The sequence below is a fragment of the Lacerta agilis genome, chromosome 2 (assembly GCF_009819535.1).
Source record: "Lacerta agilis isolate rLacAgi1 chromosome 2, rLacAgi1.pri, whole genome shotgun sequence".
NCBI lineage: Eukaryota > Metazoa > Chordata > Lepidosauria > Squamata > Lacertidae > Lacerta > Lacerta agilis.
The window spans coordinates 78,751,661-78,770,078 of NC_046313.1; the positions used below are offsets into that span (position 1 = coordinate 78,751,661).

At 40.0% G+C, this 18,418-nt stretch overlaps 1 protein-coding gene across 16 annotated transcripts in view; it reads right to left on the minus strand.

Moving 5' to 3' along the window:
* ERC2 (ELKS/RAB6-interacting/CAST family member 2) overlaps positions 1-18,418 on the minus strand; it is a 519,409-nt gene that overhangs the window by 126,181 nt on the left and 374,810 nt on the right. For all 16 annotated transcript variants that reach the window (XR_004426010.1, XR_004426009.1, XR_004426011.1 and 13 more), the window contains one exon: positions 8,550-8,684. Coding sequence is in view for 8 of the 16 variants with exons in the window: in XM_033140942.1 (XP_032996833.1) it covers positions 8,550-8,684 (135 nt within the window). In the remaining 8 variants the exon portion in view is untranslated. The remainder of the gene's footprint in view (positions 1-8,549; positions 8,685-18,418) is intronic.

An 18,418-nucleotide genomic window follows, 5' to 3' on the forward strand; every position in this document is an offset into this window, starting at 1 on the left:
GCCTCTTTTGTAGGGAAAGAAACTTTTTTTTTTTTAAGGAGGAAAACAGTATATCTTACTTCAATATATGGCTTGTATTAATGCAAGGTGCCCACTTATGGCCTATTCTTGCTGCACCCCGTGGGCTGCATTCCACACTGTTGCAGAATGTTACTCAGCCTTCAGGAGTTGCTTTTTGGGGGTGGTGCACAGAGAAGAAGCTGGAACAGGATCACTGTATGAGCAGAATTCTACTCACATTCCTCTGTACTCCAGTTTATGTCACAGTCAACTTTTGCGTCAGGCATAGATTCTATCTTTTGCCTCAACAAACCATCACTGGGATTAACAGAGATTTGAAAAGTAGCAATAATTGATGGACTGTGTACACAGGTTACCATATTTACTTTAACTACTGCCATCATATACACATTATCTTATCCCTGGAAGACACCAATATGGGATTGTAAATAAATCAATTAAATATATTCTATGAATTACTTTTTTCAGTATTGAGAATTCTACAGTTGGCTAACTCTGAAATTTATCTTGTGTTAGGGACAATCTTACTTGTGAATAAATACGCATAATATTGTGATGTTGCATTATTGTTTATTATTCAAATATACTACACTGTTATTCATATACTACACTGTGAAAACACACACTGGCAACATCACTACTAACCTCAATCAAGTCAATATAATAAAAGAACAGCTGAATGTTGTTGTTTTTAAGCAGACATTAAGAGAGATGTTATGTACATTATTGAATTAAACAGAAAAATATGGCAGTCAGATATAAATTTAAATATAATTAAACTTAGAATAAAGCCAGCCCATTTTTTTACCTTATTTATTTCAATGGGGACACTAAAGGCATTCATTTTTGTTTCAGTTTATAATTCTACTTGGGTATTCCCTTATTTGCTGGTTTTGATCCCTTTTACCTGCTTGACCAATTTAACTTTCTACACTTGGCCACTGTTCCTCAAAATGCTCTAGTGCAACAGCAGCCAATGTGGTACCCTCCAGATGTTATTGGACTATGAGTCAGTATGGCCAATGGGCAGAGATGATGATGGAATCCAAAAGCATTTGAAGGGCACCATGTTGGCTACCCCTGCTCTAAATGGTCAAATCCCACATGATCTTGTTAAAGCAGAGTGTCTAAGGATTAGGATTCAAGCCACCCATCTTCTATGGTGCTGTATCCTACTAATGCCGTAATCTATTACAGCCATCACATGAGTCAAAAACTTCAGATGGGATTTTACTTTTTCTAACAAACAGCACCAAGAGAGCCTTGACGTATTATCTTTGAATCAATTGAAACATTATTTTGCTTGATTGTTTGTTTACAATATATTGTGTACTATCAACTCATTTCTTGCCCCAATTCCCCCCCCCCGAATTGAAATATTTCTATTTTATTTGGAGTTTAAAGAGTCTTCTGCACTCACATTTTGGAAAGAAATATCTGAATGGTTTGCTTTCTTCCCTTTTAGTATAAATGACAGAAAGCAGAAGCTGCCACAGATTTGCTAAGTGTAGTAGTAGACAGAAATAAAATGGCATGCTTATATGAACAAACAAATGTTCCAGCTGTGAGAATGCCACTGGGTTAAAAGCAAAAAAAAAAAAAAAAGAAGGAAAAGAAGAGGGAGTTATGACTTGAAAAGTAGGGATGAGGCAAAGTGTATCATGAAACAATTTTCTGACAATATTTTCAAAGAAAAGTTCAGTTGCCTGAACTAATGGAGTATCTTAGTCCTCCCCTAGAGAATATTTTACAAAATGGTCTCCCTAATTTCACCGTGCATGAATTTTGAGTGCAATTGTAGATCCAGTTTTTATATTGTTTAATATTGTTGAAGGAAGCAATGGCTCCTACACCCTCCATTAGCTTAGACAGCCCTCTTCATTTTTCAAGTCTCTCAGGCTCCTGGGCAAGAAGCTTACTGTATTCTATTACGCCAACACCAACAATACTTAGAGATGTGCTGTGTGCAATTTTAGTAGCACTGCTTGAATATAAACAGTGATCTTCAGGTGGCCCTTGAACCCTTCTCCTGGGGAAACTGTCACTTGTATAGGTTCTACAATGTCTCCTTCCAGCCACTTGACTATGGAATTGTCTGAACTGCTGTCACTGGAATGGTGGCCTGTCTTCCTCTGCTTTTCCCCTGGCCAAAGGCTTGCTCTAGTGCTGCCTGGACTTGACTGCCAAAGGATTAGAAACCCTGCTTGAGGGCAGCTCTGGAGCTTATGCAGGAATCCAGACTTGATTACAGTAATGGAGTGTATAAGGAGCTGGCCTTGCAAACTAGGAACTTCAGATTGCTCCAAATATTAGGCCAAACAAGATGCGACTTTATGTACACTTTTTTTTTATGTGAATGCTTGCATAGTGCTGGTCCTAAGCAGGGCCTGGACCACCAAAAGTTACTCTGGCTGACATTTTGGATACAACAGGATGATTGCAAGGCAATGGGTAGCTCAATTTGGTGTTTTCCCCCCTTAAATTTTCCATTTTATTATCAGTGGCAGCCATGTTAGATCAAAGATGTGGCCACATATGATTGTGGAATTCCTGGATATGAAATGTACAAGCTTTAAGTCTTTTTAATTTATTTGCAGCCATGCAGCTTGGCATGCAGCGGATTTCGACTTGGCACATCCAAAACATGTCTGCCTGCTTCTATTTTGAAAATGCCTCTAGAAGTTTATTTAAGCGAACAATTTTTTTGTTTTTCTGAGAGTAACCTCAAAGGTTTAGGCTGAAAGGGGGTCTGAAAATCCTTTAAATAAAAACAAATAAATATATGAGTGTGGGTTCTTTCTTCCTATTAAACTATGGCCATGCTGGTGGTGGCACTGTGGCTGCTTCCTGGCAATATGCTCATGCAGTGTTTGTGGAAGACAGCAAATGGATTAAGTGTCATTGCCAAAGTTGTTGAGACAACTGTAACACTGACTGGTGCCTCCCAGCGTAGCCTTTATGAGGGTGTCTTTGGGAGCAATGCCAGTAAGTGATGAATGCAGCTTTCACTGTCTGTTTGCTCTCTTTTCATTGCTGTCACTGTGCTTTTTGAAACAAGTTAAGGTGTGGCAGCAACTGCCTTCACTGGACAATGAGATTTCCCTTCCTGCCACCCCTTTGTACAGCTGGGCCCTTTGAATAGGATAAGATATTATCTTAGCGTGGCTCTAACTCCCAGCTGCTCTAGAACTGCTAGAGGACTAAAGGTTGTTGGATTGTGTGTGTGCATGCGAGCTTAAAGGCAGGGAGGGATCATCTGTCCAGATCAGATGATACTGCTCAGATTTCATAACTCCAAGAACTGGCTCCTGATTTTGCTTGTCTTTCCACCCACTATAGTGATCCTGTGGGTAGAGAATGCCTTAGCTTTTAATCTCTGTGCAGCTCTTAGAAAATCTTAGGCACTCTATAAGTGATAAATTACAACATCAACATCTAAACTAGATAGAAATTAACATGTGTTCCTTTATTTATTACTATAACTAAAAATGTTTGGTTCGCTGATATTTAACCTGGTTTTAAGGACAATGCATAATATTAACAATCATAGAGCATGTATACTATATTTATTATTATTATTATTATTGTTGTTGTTGTTGTTGTTGTTATATCATCATCATCATTAATTTGTATGCCACTTATATGCTAAGATGCATTCTAAGCAGTTTACAACTATAAAATCCATTATACAACCCATATCTAATTAATATACAGAGCATTAAAATATCTTTAATTTAAATATATACTAAAGCAAACTGGTTAAAAAGCATGACAATTGAAACATTTTTTTAAAAAACCATTTAAAACAGTAAGATCAGATGTTCAAATTCAGAGCAATGCTTTCCCAGACAGGTGTGTCTTCTGGAGCCAGTGGAATGCCAATACTGATGGGTCTCTCACATTTCAGAAATCAGTAAATACAAAAGGACTACCTAGTTTCAGATCCCTTGACTGATTCTTTTAATATAGTTGGCAAATCAATGTGGAAATGGAATGAAAAAGACATGAGTGAATAGATGTGAAAAGGACATGGATTGAGAATAGACTGATTTGCTAGTCCTTAAATAGGTTCAAGTGATATGTCTGGGTCTGTTTGTTTGCTTTTCTTAGGTGAACTACAATGTTACGTTTTTGAATCATGAAATTTTCTGAGCAACCACATCAGCCATCTGATCAAGAATCAGACCGTATGAATGTGATTGAATGAAAGGCCACAGCCTCCTAACTGAATACAACTGCTCCCATAATATGACTAACATCTATAAACAATGAAGTGGTTTTAGAATACTTGGTAGGACAAGAGTATCAATTAAAAACGCTTTCACAACACAGTCTTCACAATGTTCATGAGTTAAACTCTTTTGGCTTCCTTCCTTCAGTGGAAAAGCCTGCCTGACAAGACTTGTCACAGATGCCTTTCATGTCCCTGAGTGCAAAGAATTAACATCTCAACTTGAGTTAAGTAAATCTAGTGATAATAATGTGCTCATCTCATGATATATATTTTTTAAAAAAAGCTGATATAAGGCATCTTTTCTTATTGTCTGCAGCCTGCTACAACGGATGCGTTGAGTTGTCAAACATGTAACTACTGGCCCTGAGACTATAAAACCTTTCTACATGTTGCAGACAATACTCTTTTTTTACATGCTGGTTGCCACATAAGGGGTTTAATTTCTTGTAACAAATATGTTTACTTGCTGCGGCCTGAAAAGACTTTATGTTTTTAAAAATGTATAGGGCCATTTATTTTTAAAAAAGAAAACATGACAATGTACTAATCCTGAGTCAGTTTATGGGAAACATGTAAGGTCAAATAAAACTTGGTGATGTCTAGACCTGTACATGCATCCAGAATTAACAGCTTTAATAGAAGAACACACCAGCCATAAACGTCACTGTCTGGGAAACAAAATTCTGTGGACCTACCAGTATATCATCAGTATGGCTGAGTCAAAACAATGTGCCTTGTTTCAGATTCATTTCCACAAGCATCTCCCTCTTTTCCCCAGTTACTTTTGACCCTCACTGGGAATAAATGTGACAGCGTTCTTCGAAGCGCTTTCCTTCCACATTGTCTCCCACTGTCATATAATATGATTGGCTATAGTGGCGCATATGCTTTTGTGGGTTACTTTCCACTATAGGATTTCCTTACCTCCCACATCTAATATAATGTGAGCAGCTGATTTCAGTACCCTGCAGGATTCAGTGGGCAAAAGAGTCTGAGCGTAGTTGAGGAGGAATATGGCACTGACAAGCAGCCAGTTTAGCTTTGCCAAGTACCCTCAAAACAAGCTGGAGGTTGCTGAGCTTTTTAAAAAGTCACTTAATTAGCTGCACTAGAAACAATTCAGTGCTAAACTCTAATCTTACGAGTTTCCCCTCAAAAGCCTAGACTTACTTAGGTGGGACTGGTGCAAATTGTGTCAATCAACTTGCAAGTAAGGGTTTAGCAATTTTAACCCTGGGAGTCCTTTCCACCAGTTTTAGGAATATATAAAGCTGCCTTCTGTCAGGCCAAGCTATTTGCAAGGTACTCTATATAATCTGGTTGGCAGCACCTCTCCAGTGTGTCATGCCAAAGCCTTTCCCATCCTGACCTTCTAGCTGGAAATGCCTGCAATTGAAACAGGACCTTCTACATGCAAAGCATCTGCTCTACCAGTGAGCTTTATGGTCCCCTTCCTCTGAAGCTCTTCTTCCAAGTCATGGCTCAGCCTCTTAGTTGATATTATACAGTAGCTACCACAAACAGCTTCCACAACCCATATCACAAAAATATTTCATGAAGGGAATAGAAGAGTAAGGGGGGCACAGAATTCTGTGTCATTTACGGGCAATACAAAAGCAAGGAATTTAACTGCATGTTTAATGGTGACATTTTAAATAACAGAAATCAGTGCAGCTCCAGAAAAGCATATGTGCTGTTAGGATAGGGATTAGACATTAATTAGCACTGGGCTGCAGTAATATGAAGAGAGTGAGAGAGTCAACAAGGGCAAATGAAAAGTACAATATTTTCAAGGTAGGGCAAAATCTACGAATTTGTGCTGGGGGAGGAGTGAGACTTACTATTCTGAGAGAATTTACTAGGATAGCATGGAGTGCATCCGTCTCTTTCTTTTGTTTAGCGAAAGCTTTGACACCACAGCACACAGCAAAGGAGATACAATCAGCAGCGCAGCATTGTTGTAACATGCTCCATAGGACAGTCCAGTAGAAACAACCGTTTGTCACCACGTAGCATCCATCATTCCCAGGGACTTTGCCAGGGGACAAAATGGCTGCCTCACGATGCGCTTCAGGGAGTGAAATGGCCCCATGAAAGCTGGAGGATTTACCCCAATGCTAGCATTAATGCACATTTCCAATGTACATTAATACATTTCCAAAGTCTGAAGGCAGCTGTTGGTAGTATGCATGCAACACGCCTCTTTTAAAAATTAAAAATACCACTTAACCATAAGAGGTTTACTAGCGTTTTGTGGTTTTACACCAGCACTATATATTGGGTCACCAACCCAGATGCAGTTTTGAGTGCAACACACAGTTCTGAGTGGAAAATCTAGGCTTGTGTAATTAAAAAAAAGGAGCAATCAAATTGCAGTAACTATATGGAATGACAAATAACAAAACCTGACCTGAAAAACACATGATTCATGCTTTTAAAAAATGCCAGAACAGGCAACAATTCATTTACAGTTCATTTCAGTTCTTCTTTGACAGCAAAGAAGCAACAGATCTACTTGCTGGTTTTCTGCATAACAATCCAATGAAGCAATTAATCTGTGTTTTCTTGCTTCATTAATTTGTTACTTTCTTATTCTTCTGCTCTTTTTCTTCACAATATTCTTACTATTTAAGAACTACTTGTAACATCTTCAGGTTCTAGCTATTCTCTTTCTACTCTGAGTCTGATCTTTGACAGTTAAGCGTCTCCACTTCTCCGTAAATGTACAAATGGCCAGAGACCTGGAAATATTAAACCTGGAATGTACTTAAAATATGAATTTTGGCATGGTTTTCTCACTGCGCCGGCTGCAGGAGAAATGCTGAGAGCAGGGACGCCCCCCCCCCTTGTATGTCGCCTTCACAGACCCAATGAAGGCCTTGGACCTCATCAGCCAAACAGGACTCTTCACACTGCTCAACAAGATAGGATGCCCATCTAAGCTCTCAACCAAGCCCTGATTCAGGCAGGTAATAAGTTTCTTCTCTCTGCGCCTGTGGGGAATGGTTTCAAGAATGTTTCAAGAGCTGTCCATGAACATAGGCAACTGGTGTGAAGACACCTTAACCTAGATCAGGTATGCTTGGATCCAATAGCTCTTGGGGGTTGCTGGTGTTCTGCTCCTTCTCCAAGGAGGCCTCAGGTTAGTGGCGGAGCTTCATGCTCCAGCACCGGGAAGCAGGCGGGGGTGGGGCTGGCGTGCATTCTGGGGGTGTGGTGCGCCACCCGTTAGGGCGTGGCACACGTTCTGGGAATGCGGCGTGCCACCTGCATGGGCGTGGCGTCCCGCCCACATGGGATGGGGCACATGTCCTGGGAGTGGGGGGTGGGGCAGCCGAGATGGAACCCTACCGGGATTGTGCTGCCTGGGATGCCCAGCCCCCTACGCCCCGCCCTTCCTACGCCAGTGCCTCAGGTTCCCCGTCTGGGCAGAGTTGAACCCTGACACTCATTCACCTTGCTCAGTTCCTGCACTCTATACTCTGTCCGACATAATAAGGCAATCCTGCCTCTTCTTCCTCCCAGCTGATGCTGGGTCTCTGACACTTCTGTGTGAAGTCTATCTAGGGTAAAGCACGTGGATCCTTCACTTAAGCTCAGCCACTTTCAATTTCTCCTCAGTTTCTATTATAAAATGTGTGACAAAGCCAAACAATGGTACTTTTTGATGCTGACAGAAAAATATACTCAGCACTCTATGATACTTCAGGTTTGCTTTCTAATACCAGAAGGAACTAAAATCACCGAGCTGTTTTGATAATTTGCTACCATAGGGCAACAAGTATCTAAAAATTTACATATATATATATATATATATATATATATATATATATATATATATATATATATATATATATATATATATATATTACTACTGGTGAGCAGACTCAAACCAATTATATTCTTATGGACAGGTTGAGTTAATAAAAGACAACCATAATAAATTATACTTGAAGAGAACAGCTATCTAAACAAAAACCCTAAAGTGCATTAAAAAAAGCAATTCCTCAGAAACATTACTTTTAATAGTTGAATCGGGACTCTTCAGAAATGCTATGAAAGCAAAAGGAGGAAAGAAAACCATAACAAAAGGAACAAAAAGGCCAAACGGAAAGAGGAAGGAAAACGTTTAGATTATTTGAGTGATGGAAATAAATAACAAAGCTATTAGTTTCAGTTCAAAGAGCATATCGCTTGTACTATTTATTCTTCCTTTTGAACATTTATTTTATCTTGAAAATTGGCACGGTAAAAGCATAAGCATGAAGGTAAAGGAAGGAGAGACATGACTGACCTGTTCTGGAGAGGGTCTGTGGTTGGAGTGTTGTGTCCTCCCAGGAGATCTGTGATGGTGGTGGTGGTGGTGGTGGTGGTAGTGGTGATGGTCATCATCATAGTTGTCTGCCATCAGCTTCATCCTGTTCTGCGTCTGTCAGGATTGAAGCAAACAAAAGGCCACTAAGTGCTAAAATGTACTAATCAAAATTAAGTGGTAGCTGGGTCTGCATTAGAACACTGCTCCATGCCTACCCCCCAAATAGCTGGTTCTAAATTTCATTTGAAGTTCTGAGGTGTAACTCTTATGCCTGCCTGCACATCTTGTGTCTAGCCAAGCTGACCAAAGCCAACTAGTGCTTACAGCAGCCTGCCAGGCAGACCTGCATTGCCTTGGAGCTAGGCGGCCACATGTACCATAGACCTTGTAGGCTACCTATTCCATACTGCGTAAAACATGCAAGTTGAAGTTACAGCCTCATTTGAGCAAGAAGCTCCTCCCCTCCAACTTCCATGGCAGTTGAGTAGACACAAGTATTCTTCCTTTCCAGTTTTAATTCAGCACGTTTGAACTTGGTGTCTTTTTCTGTTGCTGCAGATGAAGCCTGTCTACCAGCAGCTGGAAAAGAATAATTGGGCGCACACTTACAGTGTGTGCCTGATCTTGCTTGTCAGTTTGGCACTTTGGCTTCACCTGCCTACCGCCTTACATCATATGATGACATTTAATGAACAAGTGGGCCTGATTTGGGCCAAACCAGACCACAACCAAATGAGGAGACCTGGCAGGTCTAACTAAATACTTGGAGATTCCTCTAGGGGTTGGGTGCAGGATCATTCCTGCAAGTATGTCAAAATATCAGTGATAATGTAGTAGACATTGGTTTTCTGTTCAGGTTCTCTGGAGTCAGATTTGGGGACCAGCAGAGCCCAATGAAGCAGGGAAAACATCCCTATGCATAAAACAAGTATATCTCTTTACTGTGATACAGCCATGGAACTCAATTGCCAGAGCAACCCTATGATGTACATAATGTATGAATTGACCCTAATAGAGGGGTTAATGCAACATTTTTCTTGAAGGCCAAAAATGTTATCTAGAGGGCAATGTGGGTTTACTTTTCCCCCAAATGACTGAAGTCATAATTTAATATGAATTGGCGGCTGGCATCCTAAATTGGAGCAACCCGCAGAATAAAGAAAGCTTGTTACTGACCTGCAGTTGAATATTCTTTATTGAGTCTTAAACATAGCAACAAATCACATGGTGAAAACACCTTTCCCATCTACACAGTATTCTAATATAGTTCAAAGACAGACGCTACCCAAAATATATATGTTTCCAACAAGAAGCTTTTTTTCTACCAGGAAGGAGGAGGAAGATGCTCTTAGGTTCTTACCAATGAAGTTCCTGACAAATATCACCTTGGTTACTGTAAGCCTCACAATATATTTCCCCTTTGAGAGAAATTCTTAAAGTTTTATTTGTTTATTTTCTTATCAATGAACGGCCTTAAATTTCCTACCTTTCAACTGTACCCTTTAAAAATGTACTAGTTAAACAAGATGATATATGCAACCCTGGAAATGTTTCCTGTAATGAGGTGTTGGGGATTAGTCTTGTTATGGGGTAAGAACTGTGAATGGATGATGCCATCTTCTTAATTTGGTGCTGAAATATAAATAAACCACTTTTAATATTTCTTCCTGAGGAATCTAAATCATAGAAAAAGCAGGCACAGGACTACTGCTAAGAGCAGATACCACACTTTTTATGCCTCTTGATTGTAGTCTCGGGACAAGATTATTTGTTTAGGTAAGTTATTGCTTGGCAAGGATGACAGGGGGAAAAGTCTGAGGCTGTGTTTTGGTTTCTCTCGTGGTTTAGTTATAAGAAAATAAGAATTTCTGTACTGAAATACTCTTTCACAGGGACATTTCTTCTACTTTAAAATATGGAGACTTCTATCGTCTTCTGTGGTTTGAAGCTTTGAAACATGCCACAGTGATAGGGGATTTTTTTGGGAGGGGAGTAAAAAGCAACTAGAAAACATGGGATGATTATAATTATCTTTATCAAGCTTGTAAACCAAATACTGTGAATTACTGCTGCCTGTTTTACTTACTAATTCTTTTAAGGTTCAGTAGGCTTTGAAATGCCAGGTATAGTTTTATTCCAGGAAGAAATTAATTAACTAGATTGGAATTTGTCCAGGACCCCCAGGGGCTTTATACCTCTACACTTGCAAAAAATGCGATGGGATTTTTATTGACCACATGTGTTTAAAAGCTTAGTTTATCGGGGTGGGGAGAGAGACGACTGTGTACTTCCAACAGCACTATGTCCCTTAGAAATGTGCTTAACAGTATTGATCTGGAGGGAAGAGTGCCACCTACTGACACCATAGGGCCACCACTTCTTACACTTTCCTGGATTTCCTTAAAAATTATTTCAAGCCCAACCAAGTCTGTTCCTATTTAACATGGGACAGGAAAGTAGAATAAAACCTACATTTTATTACTTTGAGTTTTGTATGCAATTGGGTGTAAACAGAAGATTTGGGATTCTGCAGATTTTAGCATATTATTTCAGAAGATAAAAGGAGCAATATATTAGGACTGAACTTTGCTTCCAAGTCCTTTGCAACTAATATTTAATAATGCAAACAATGCAGTTCATGATACTATTCTCTGGAACTACGATTTCCTCTGCAAGGCATTTAAACTGATGTTTTCAAACATTGGTTTCAGTTGCCTAAGTAATAACAGCACTTAAACTCTAAGTCTATCTTCATGTTACAGGTAGGTAGCTGTGTTGGTCTGCCATAGCCAAAACAAAATAAAAAATAAAAAAATTCCTTCTCTGACAGTTAAGTCCAGTTTCAAACGACTCTGGTGTTGCGTGCTCATCTTGCTCTATAGGCCGAGGGAGCCAGCGTTTGTCCGCAGACAGCTTCCGGGTCATGTGGCAGCATGACTAAGCCACTTCTGGCGAACCAGAGCAGTGCACAGAAACGCCGTTTACCTTCCCGACAGAGCGTGCTTTCGAACTGCTAGGTTGGCAGGAGCTGGGACCGAGCAACAGGAGCTCACCCCATTGCTGGGATTCGAACCGCCGACCTTCCAATCGGCAAGCCCTAGGCTCAGTGGTTTAGACCACAGCACCACCCGCATTTCAATAGTAGGAAGTTTAATTATAGGAAAACAGTAGCAATGGAATGAATGTGTCACATTTTGGTCTTCTCTTGGGAATTATGTTTGGCCAGATTCCTATGAAAACCTGTTGCAGGAGTTGTGCTTGCATAGAAAATGGGAATATACATACAGTGCTTTTTCTGGGGGGACGCAGGGGTACACATAACCCTAAACATTTTGTGAATCTTTGTACTTTTGTCCATTTGTTGTATTTATTCTTCCCAATTTGAACTATAAAATGGTGATTTTCTTGAGTCAAAATGAGAATACCCCTAAACATTTTTAAGGGGGGGAAAGCACTTGTGTGTGTGTGTACACCGCTTTTCATAAAAAAAATTAGTTGTTTACAAGAGTCATACATAAAACCATACAATAAAAACCATATAGAATTTAAAGCCAGAGATCCACTAACAACAAAAACAACAAAATTAATGGTGCATTAATACTAATTTCATGAGGTTTGATTATTAATATGGTATTTATAATATTGCAAATGCATACTGCATGAACAACTTCCTTTTATGTAAGTTATGTGGCACAACATCGGCAATGCCAGATGTTGAACCATTTGTAACACTTTTCCAACTGCAGCCCATGCCAGGCACCCTATGAAGCCAATGCCCACCTTGTTCCCCAATCCCTACTCCCCAGACTGCTGCCTAGGACACAGGCTCCTAAATATGGCACTGTGCAATATTTCTTCTCAGCCAGTACTCCAAATCTTTTCCTTTTTGGTTTTAACAGGGTGATGACCAGTAACAATGTTTCCCTCAAAATTGCTTGGACGCTTCACCAAAGCAGGGCCCTGTGCTACAAAATTGCCCCCGAAATTCCACCTCAACAAAATTTGTTGGCAACTCAACACAGACAGCAATCCTACTACAGGATTCCTATAGCCCCAATCGGACTCCTTTGAAGCCAAGTACTGGAACCCTATTGAAGCCTATTTGAGTGAGCCCCATTTATCATGATTCTTTTTGTACATAGGTGTACATACCCAAGTGTAAATAGATGTGGATCATGCCAAATGTTAACAGGACAATTGCTTATTTGTTGCTTTTCTCTTCAATATTGCTGTGAGTGAGAATCTGATTCTTTCCCGTTGACTGTCTGCCTGTCTCTCTCTCTCTCTCTCTCTTTCTCTCTCTCTCTCTCTCTCTCACACACACACACACTATATATACACACAAGCTTGCTTTTACTGATCCTATATATTAGTTTGCCTAACCTTTTTACTGAACTTCTTTCTAAAACAACAATTATCTGCTAAAGAACACATTGGTACATATAATATTAACACGCAGTAAATGAAGCAGCAAATTAAATCAACTGATGTGGGCATGTATGGTTTGGGATCCAAAGAGCCACATGCACAATGAGACTATTCCAGTTCACATTTCCAGAGCAGCTCATTGCGCCTCCTCGAGAGGTCTTGAAAAGCCCCTTCTGAAGGGGCAAGGACAGGAGCAACATCTGACATGATCGCCAGAAGTGGAAAAATGAGCAAAACTGCTCTTCCATGGGGAACACTTCTCAGTCATGAATGTGGATTCCTGCCATCAATGTTAAGAATATGAGGCAGTTCCTTGTGTCAAAACCCCATTGTAAACAACAGTTTAGCCCTATATGCTGCAGCCTTGACCCAGGCTACATACTCAAGCTCATTTAGTACATATTTTCTCTAGGAGTTCTACAGGAAAGCTTTATCTGGGTTGGCTAGTAAAGCATAACAGCAAATTAAAATTGTAATATTGAAATACTAATCTAAAAATACCTTTATCAGGTCAGCAAAAAATGTAATTATCAGTTATCCAGAGCAGATGAAGAATAAAATATTTGTGCCTGGGATTTAGATGTGGAAAAATAGTTAAGGCTTGCTGCTAAGAAACAGGAAAGACACAGTTATGGTTCCCATGCAGAATGTCCTCATCGTATCTCCCTCTTCACAGACAGAATTAGAAACTGCTTTAAAGATTTGCTTACAGTAGCTTATCTGAGGTCTAGTACAATGACATTCCAATGAAATGATCAGTGACTCATGCAACTTTGCTGTTCTTCCTCTGTTCTGTATCGTAAGGAAATGTATGGGATGCAAACACAAATACGTGACCATGATGTTGCCAGAAGCTGGGGATGGTGGAAATGCAAACCACAACAGATGGAGTTTGAGTTACAATAGTGTGATTAAAAGATGAACAGGTACAGAACAACAAACCCCATCCCTACCAGAAGAAGAAAAAGAAAAGGGACCGTACAGGTGTGAGCAAGTACTATGCTAAATGATTTCCAAATACACACATAATGTCCTTAGCCTAAAGGTGACAATTTGCATTGCAGCAAAATATAATGTCAAGAAAGCATTGCAGCAAGCAAAGCAGGAGTTACACCATTCCTTTACTCTGAAAGGAAGGAGTACATGATTTCAACAGCAGCAATGCCCCTGAGCAAATGTAGTGCAAAACTGGGCAAGACTGTTGGGGTCACAAACTAGCAGATGAAATTTGAGGTCAGCTGAAAGTCACACACAGTGGGACAAACAATACCAATGTCTGGCATTTCTAAGACATTTCAATAATATTTGGCATGTTCAAAGTGCTTCACGTACAGCAACCATTCTTTCATTATCGACATGGGTGTGGATTTCCGTTCTTGTGCTTTAAAACTGTACCTATGATAAAGTAGCAGATACAATAAAGGAAGTATTTGCATTGATAAAATATACGGCAAGAGCTATGTTTGGACAAAGCAACTGTAGCTTATCCCATATATTGCCCAGAGGTTATATATCCTTAAAAAGTACAGTTTCCTTATAAGCCAAGGGTAAAGTAGATGAAGGTGCTTTTGTTAAAAATATTGGGGTGGGGGGGTGGGCCGACGGCAAATTTATTATGCTTTCTTTCTTTCTTTTGCCAAAGTTGTTGAGCTTTCTTTAGTTTTGCTGAGAGTTGTTTGCAAAGAAATTGGATGTTTTTGAGCGAAATTGACAAAAAATACACTGCCAACATCTGTTGCCATATGATTTGATTTTCATGGACATTTAGCTGATTTCCGCCTGTGCACTGCTTTTGGCTGCAGTATTCCAAGTATGGGGACGCAGGTGGCACTGTGGGTTGAACCGCAGAGCCTAGGGCTTGCTGATCAGAAGGTCGGCGGTTCGAATCCCCATGACAGGGTGAGCTCCCATTGCTTGGTCCCTGCTTCTGCCAACCTAGCAGTTTGAAAACATGTCAAAGTGCAAGTAGATAAATAGGTACCACTCCGGCGGAAAGGTAAACAGTGTTTCCGTGCACTACTCTGGTTTGCCAGAAGCGGCTTAGTCATGCTGGCCACATGACCCGGAAGCTGTACGCCGGCTCCCTCGGCCAGTAAAGAGACATGAGCGCCGCAACCCCTGAGTCATCCGCGACTGGACCTAATGGTCAGGGGTCCCTTTACCTTTACCTATTCCAAATATGCCTGGAAATTTCCAGACGTATGGCAACCCTGCAGAGTCTAGGTGTTCCTGAACTACAACGGCCATCATTCCTGACTGCTGGCTATGCTGACTGGGGCTGATGGGAACTGCAGTCCAACAGTATCTATAGAGCCACAGGTTCCCTACTCCTGATCCAGCAGTTGCAAAAATGAATGTGTGGGTGACCCTTGGGGTCCTAACTCTACAATTCTATGATTCTCTATTATAGAGCAATTACACGCTATTGCATTAGCAAGAAGATACAGAAAATAGAACTGTGGAAAGATAGCCTGTAGTAAGGTTTCATTGTGTTGTGCTCTCCAACTGATAGACAAAAATAATTCTGAAACAAGCTAGAACAAAATAGAAATGAACCCATGTGCTAAAGAAAAGAATCAAAATATAACTGAATGGTTCTGCTTTTTAAATCTCTTACATCAGCGTGGTCTCATCTGCCTGAAAGTCATACAATCAAATCTTTCTGTATTGCTAGAAATAATTTTTAGAAAGCCATTTGGGCAATTTCCCTATCAAAAGTCTGGATTGCCTAATTTAAACAGTAGCAGAAGGGCAATGAGCTTATTTCAGTCAAATGAAAACTGAATTGGCATTGAATTAATCGTAACAATTCTGATGCCTGTCACCATACAGTTTTACGAAACAGGCATGGCTTATTCCAAGGCAAATTGAGAGGATGTAATATAGTTCTTTCTTTCAAATACTGGTGGGTAATAGTCCTTTCACAAACACCAGCTGGAATACTAGATGTGTGGCAGAATGAAAACTGTAGTTCCAGGTGCCAGACACTTATCTGAGGTACTAAGCCTACATTTCAGCTTTTGTGACATTTGTGACTTAAGTTATATTGATTTAAACACAACCCACCTGACTTTTCTGTTGTGGTCACATATCTTTCCTAAGTAGGTACAAGTCTTAGAAGTTAAAAGTGCATAACACACAATAAAGTGTACTCAGTAATGAATACGCTATGCTCATGCTAAAAGTATTTGCCTCAGTCCCAAATACTAAACGTGGTAATTACACAGAAGGATATGAGAACAAAAAAGGAAATAAATGGGCTAAAATATATAATTAACACTTTGAAAACAGAGCTGCTTGGAGACAGTATAGACCAAGGACCTAAATGTATACAGGCAATATAAGATGTGAAGTCTGCTTTTCTTTTTTATGACAGGAAATTATTAAACAGACAATTTTCTGTAATAATTATTTAATACAAATTTAAACTATAAGATCAGATAAGTTGCTTAATAGGAAAAAAGTAGAACTACTATTTCCCCCAATACTTGATATGCTAGTAATACAAAGTAATTAAAAGAAAAACTAAAGATACAGCTGCATGGAAAATTTGATCTCAGTACTAAATTATATGTGCTATAGTTTGAACAGAAATAGAAAATAAAACTGAGAAACAGGCTCAGTTTAAGGTGTCCAACATTAAATAACACCCCACTTCTATAACATACATGAGGGAAGGATGGGTAGAACTGACAGTGACATTGATGTCTCTGCTAACTCCATGTATACATATAAATGAATTTCCTCGGGGAATCATTAAATGCCTGTTTTCTTCAAAGCTTACAGAAGCAGGACCGACCCTAACATTAGGCAGAGTGAGATCACTGCCTCAAGCTGCAGACGTTGGCGGGAGGTGGAGGGCAATGCCAAGGAGCTGGAAGACTGAGCTGTGTGTGCCAGGGAGCATATACTCCACCCTCTCTAGCCTGCTGCTTTCAGCAACAGTAGTGGATATTGTCTCGTCACCAGTCAGCTTCAAATTCTTCCTCATCTCAGGCCAGCAAAATTATTAGTAGTCGTACAGTATTAGTATTAGTATTTTTTGCCCTTCACTCTAAGGTCCCCCTATTAATTATTTAAAACTATTAAAATATCAAATAGTTTAAATTTAATATTTTTAAAAAATTATAACAGTTTTAAACAACTTACAGTCACAAAAGTAAGGGGGTTCTCAAGGGGACATCTCAAGTGTCAGAAGCTACGGTAAAGAGGCTTAAGGTTTACCTAGTGTACTGTCCTGTTCTGGTGGGCATAGCCTGTGAGTAAGCCACAAGGCTTAGTAGCCCAAGAAGGCTAGGCCTCACACACAGGACTTCCAAGCTATGGCAGAGGAAGGAAACCATGTAAAGGGTCAGGCACAAGAAACCACTCTTAGCCCAAAACATAATCTGGGGCAACATCCGAAGGTGATCAGTGCCTCTCCAGGGATGAGTACCTGATGAGATCTGATCTAGGCAAAGTAAGTCAAGGAGACCAATGTCAGGAAGTGAGAGACATACAATGTCCCCAGCAACACATCAAGGAGGCCCACAGAAGGGGCTGACATAGCCTGTCCTCCCGGGTCATACTCAGATTCAGCTACCAATGTCTTTTGTTTATTTGACTACAATGTTGTGATGACATACTTGCCAACTCCACTGGTAAAACCAGGACATCCAGGCAAATGAAACAGAAAAGATTGCTAGCTATGTTAATTTTTATGTACTTCCACTATCATAAGATTTCAAAGTTACCTTTTTGGTTCCTAATCCTTCTATGAAGTAGTGAGCTAATGAGTTAGCAAAGATTGCCAAATGTTAGCTTTGTCTGTGGCTGATATATTGTGGACACCTGTGATCTTGGAGAGACTGGAACATGTCTAGGGTAAAACGCTCTCCAGCAGCTTTTGGCCAATTCCATTTACATTTTTTGCTGACCATCCGAACAGCAAATTATTTCAAAGAGAATTACATCATTGTATAGATTTCACTTAGCAGCATTTATCTTTGAATTCTCAAAAGGAATTCTAGCTAGACATTTTATTTGTCAACTGCTAATGAACCACTGCTAATGGGTTCCATGATCACTGCAGATGGTGACAGCGGTCACGAAATTAAAAGACACCTGCTTCTTGGGAGAAAAGCAATGACAAACCTAGACAGCATCTTAAAAAGCAGAGACATCACATTGCTAACAAAGGTCCGTATAGTTAAAGCCATGGTTTTCCCAGTAGTGATGTATGGAAGTGAGAGCTGGACCATAAAGAAGGCTGATCGACAAAGAATGGATGCTTTTGAATTATGGTGCTGGAGGAGACTCTTGAGAGTCCCATGGACTGCAAGAAGACCAAACCTATCCATTCTGAAGGAAATCAGCCCTGAGTGCTCACTGGAAGGACTGATCCTGAAGCTGAGGCTCCAATACTTTGTTGACCTCATGAG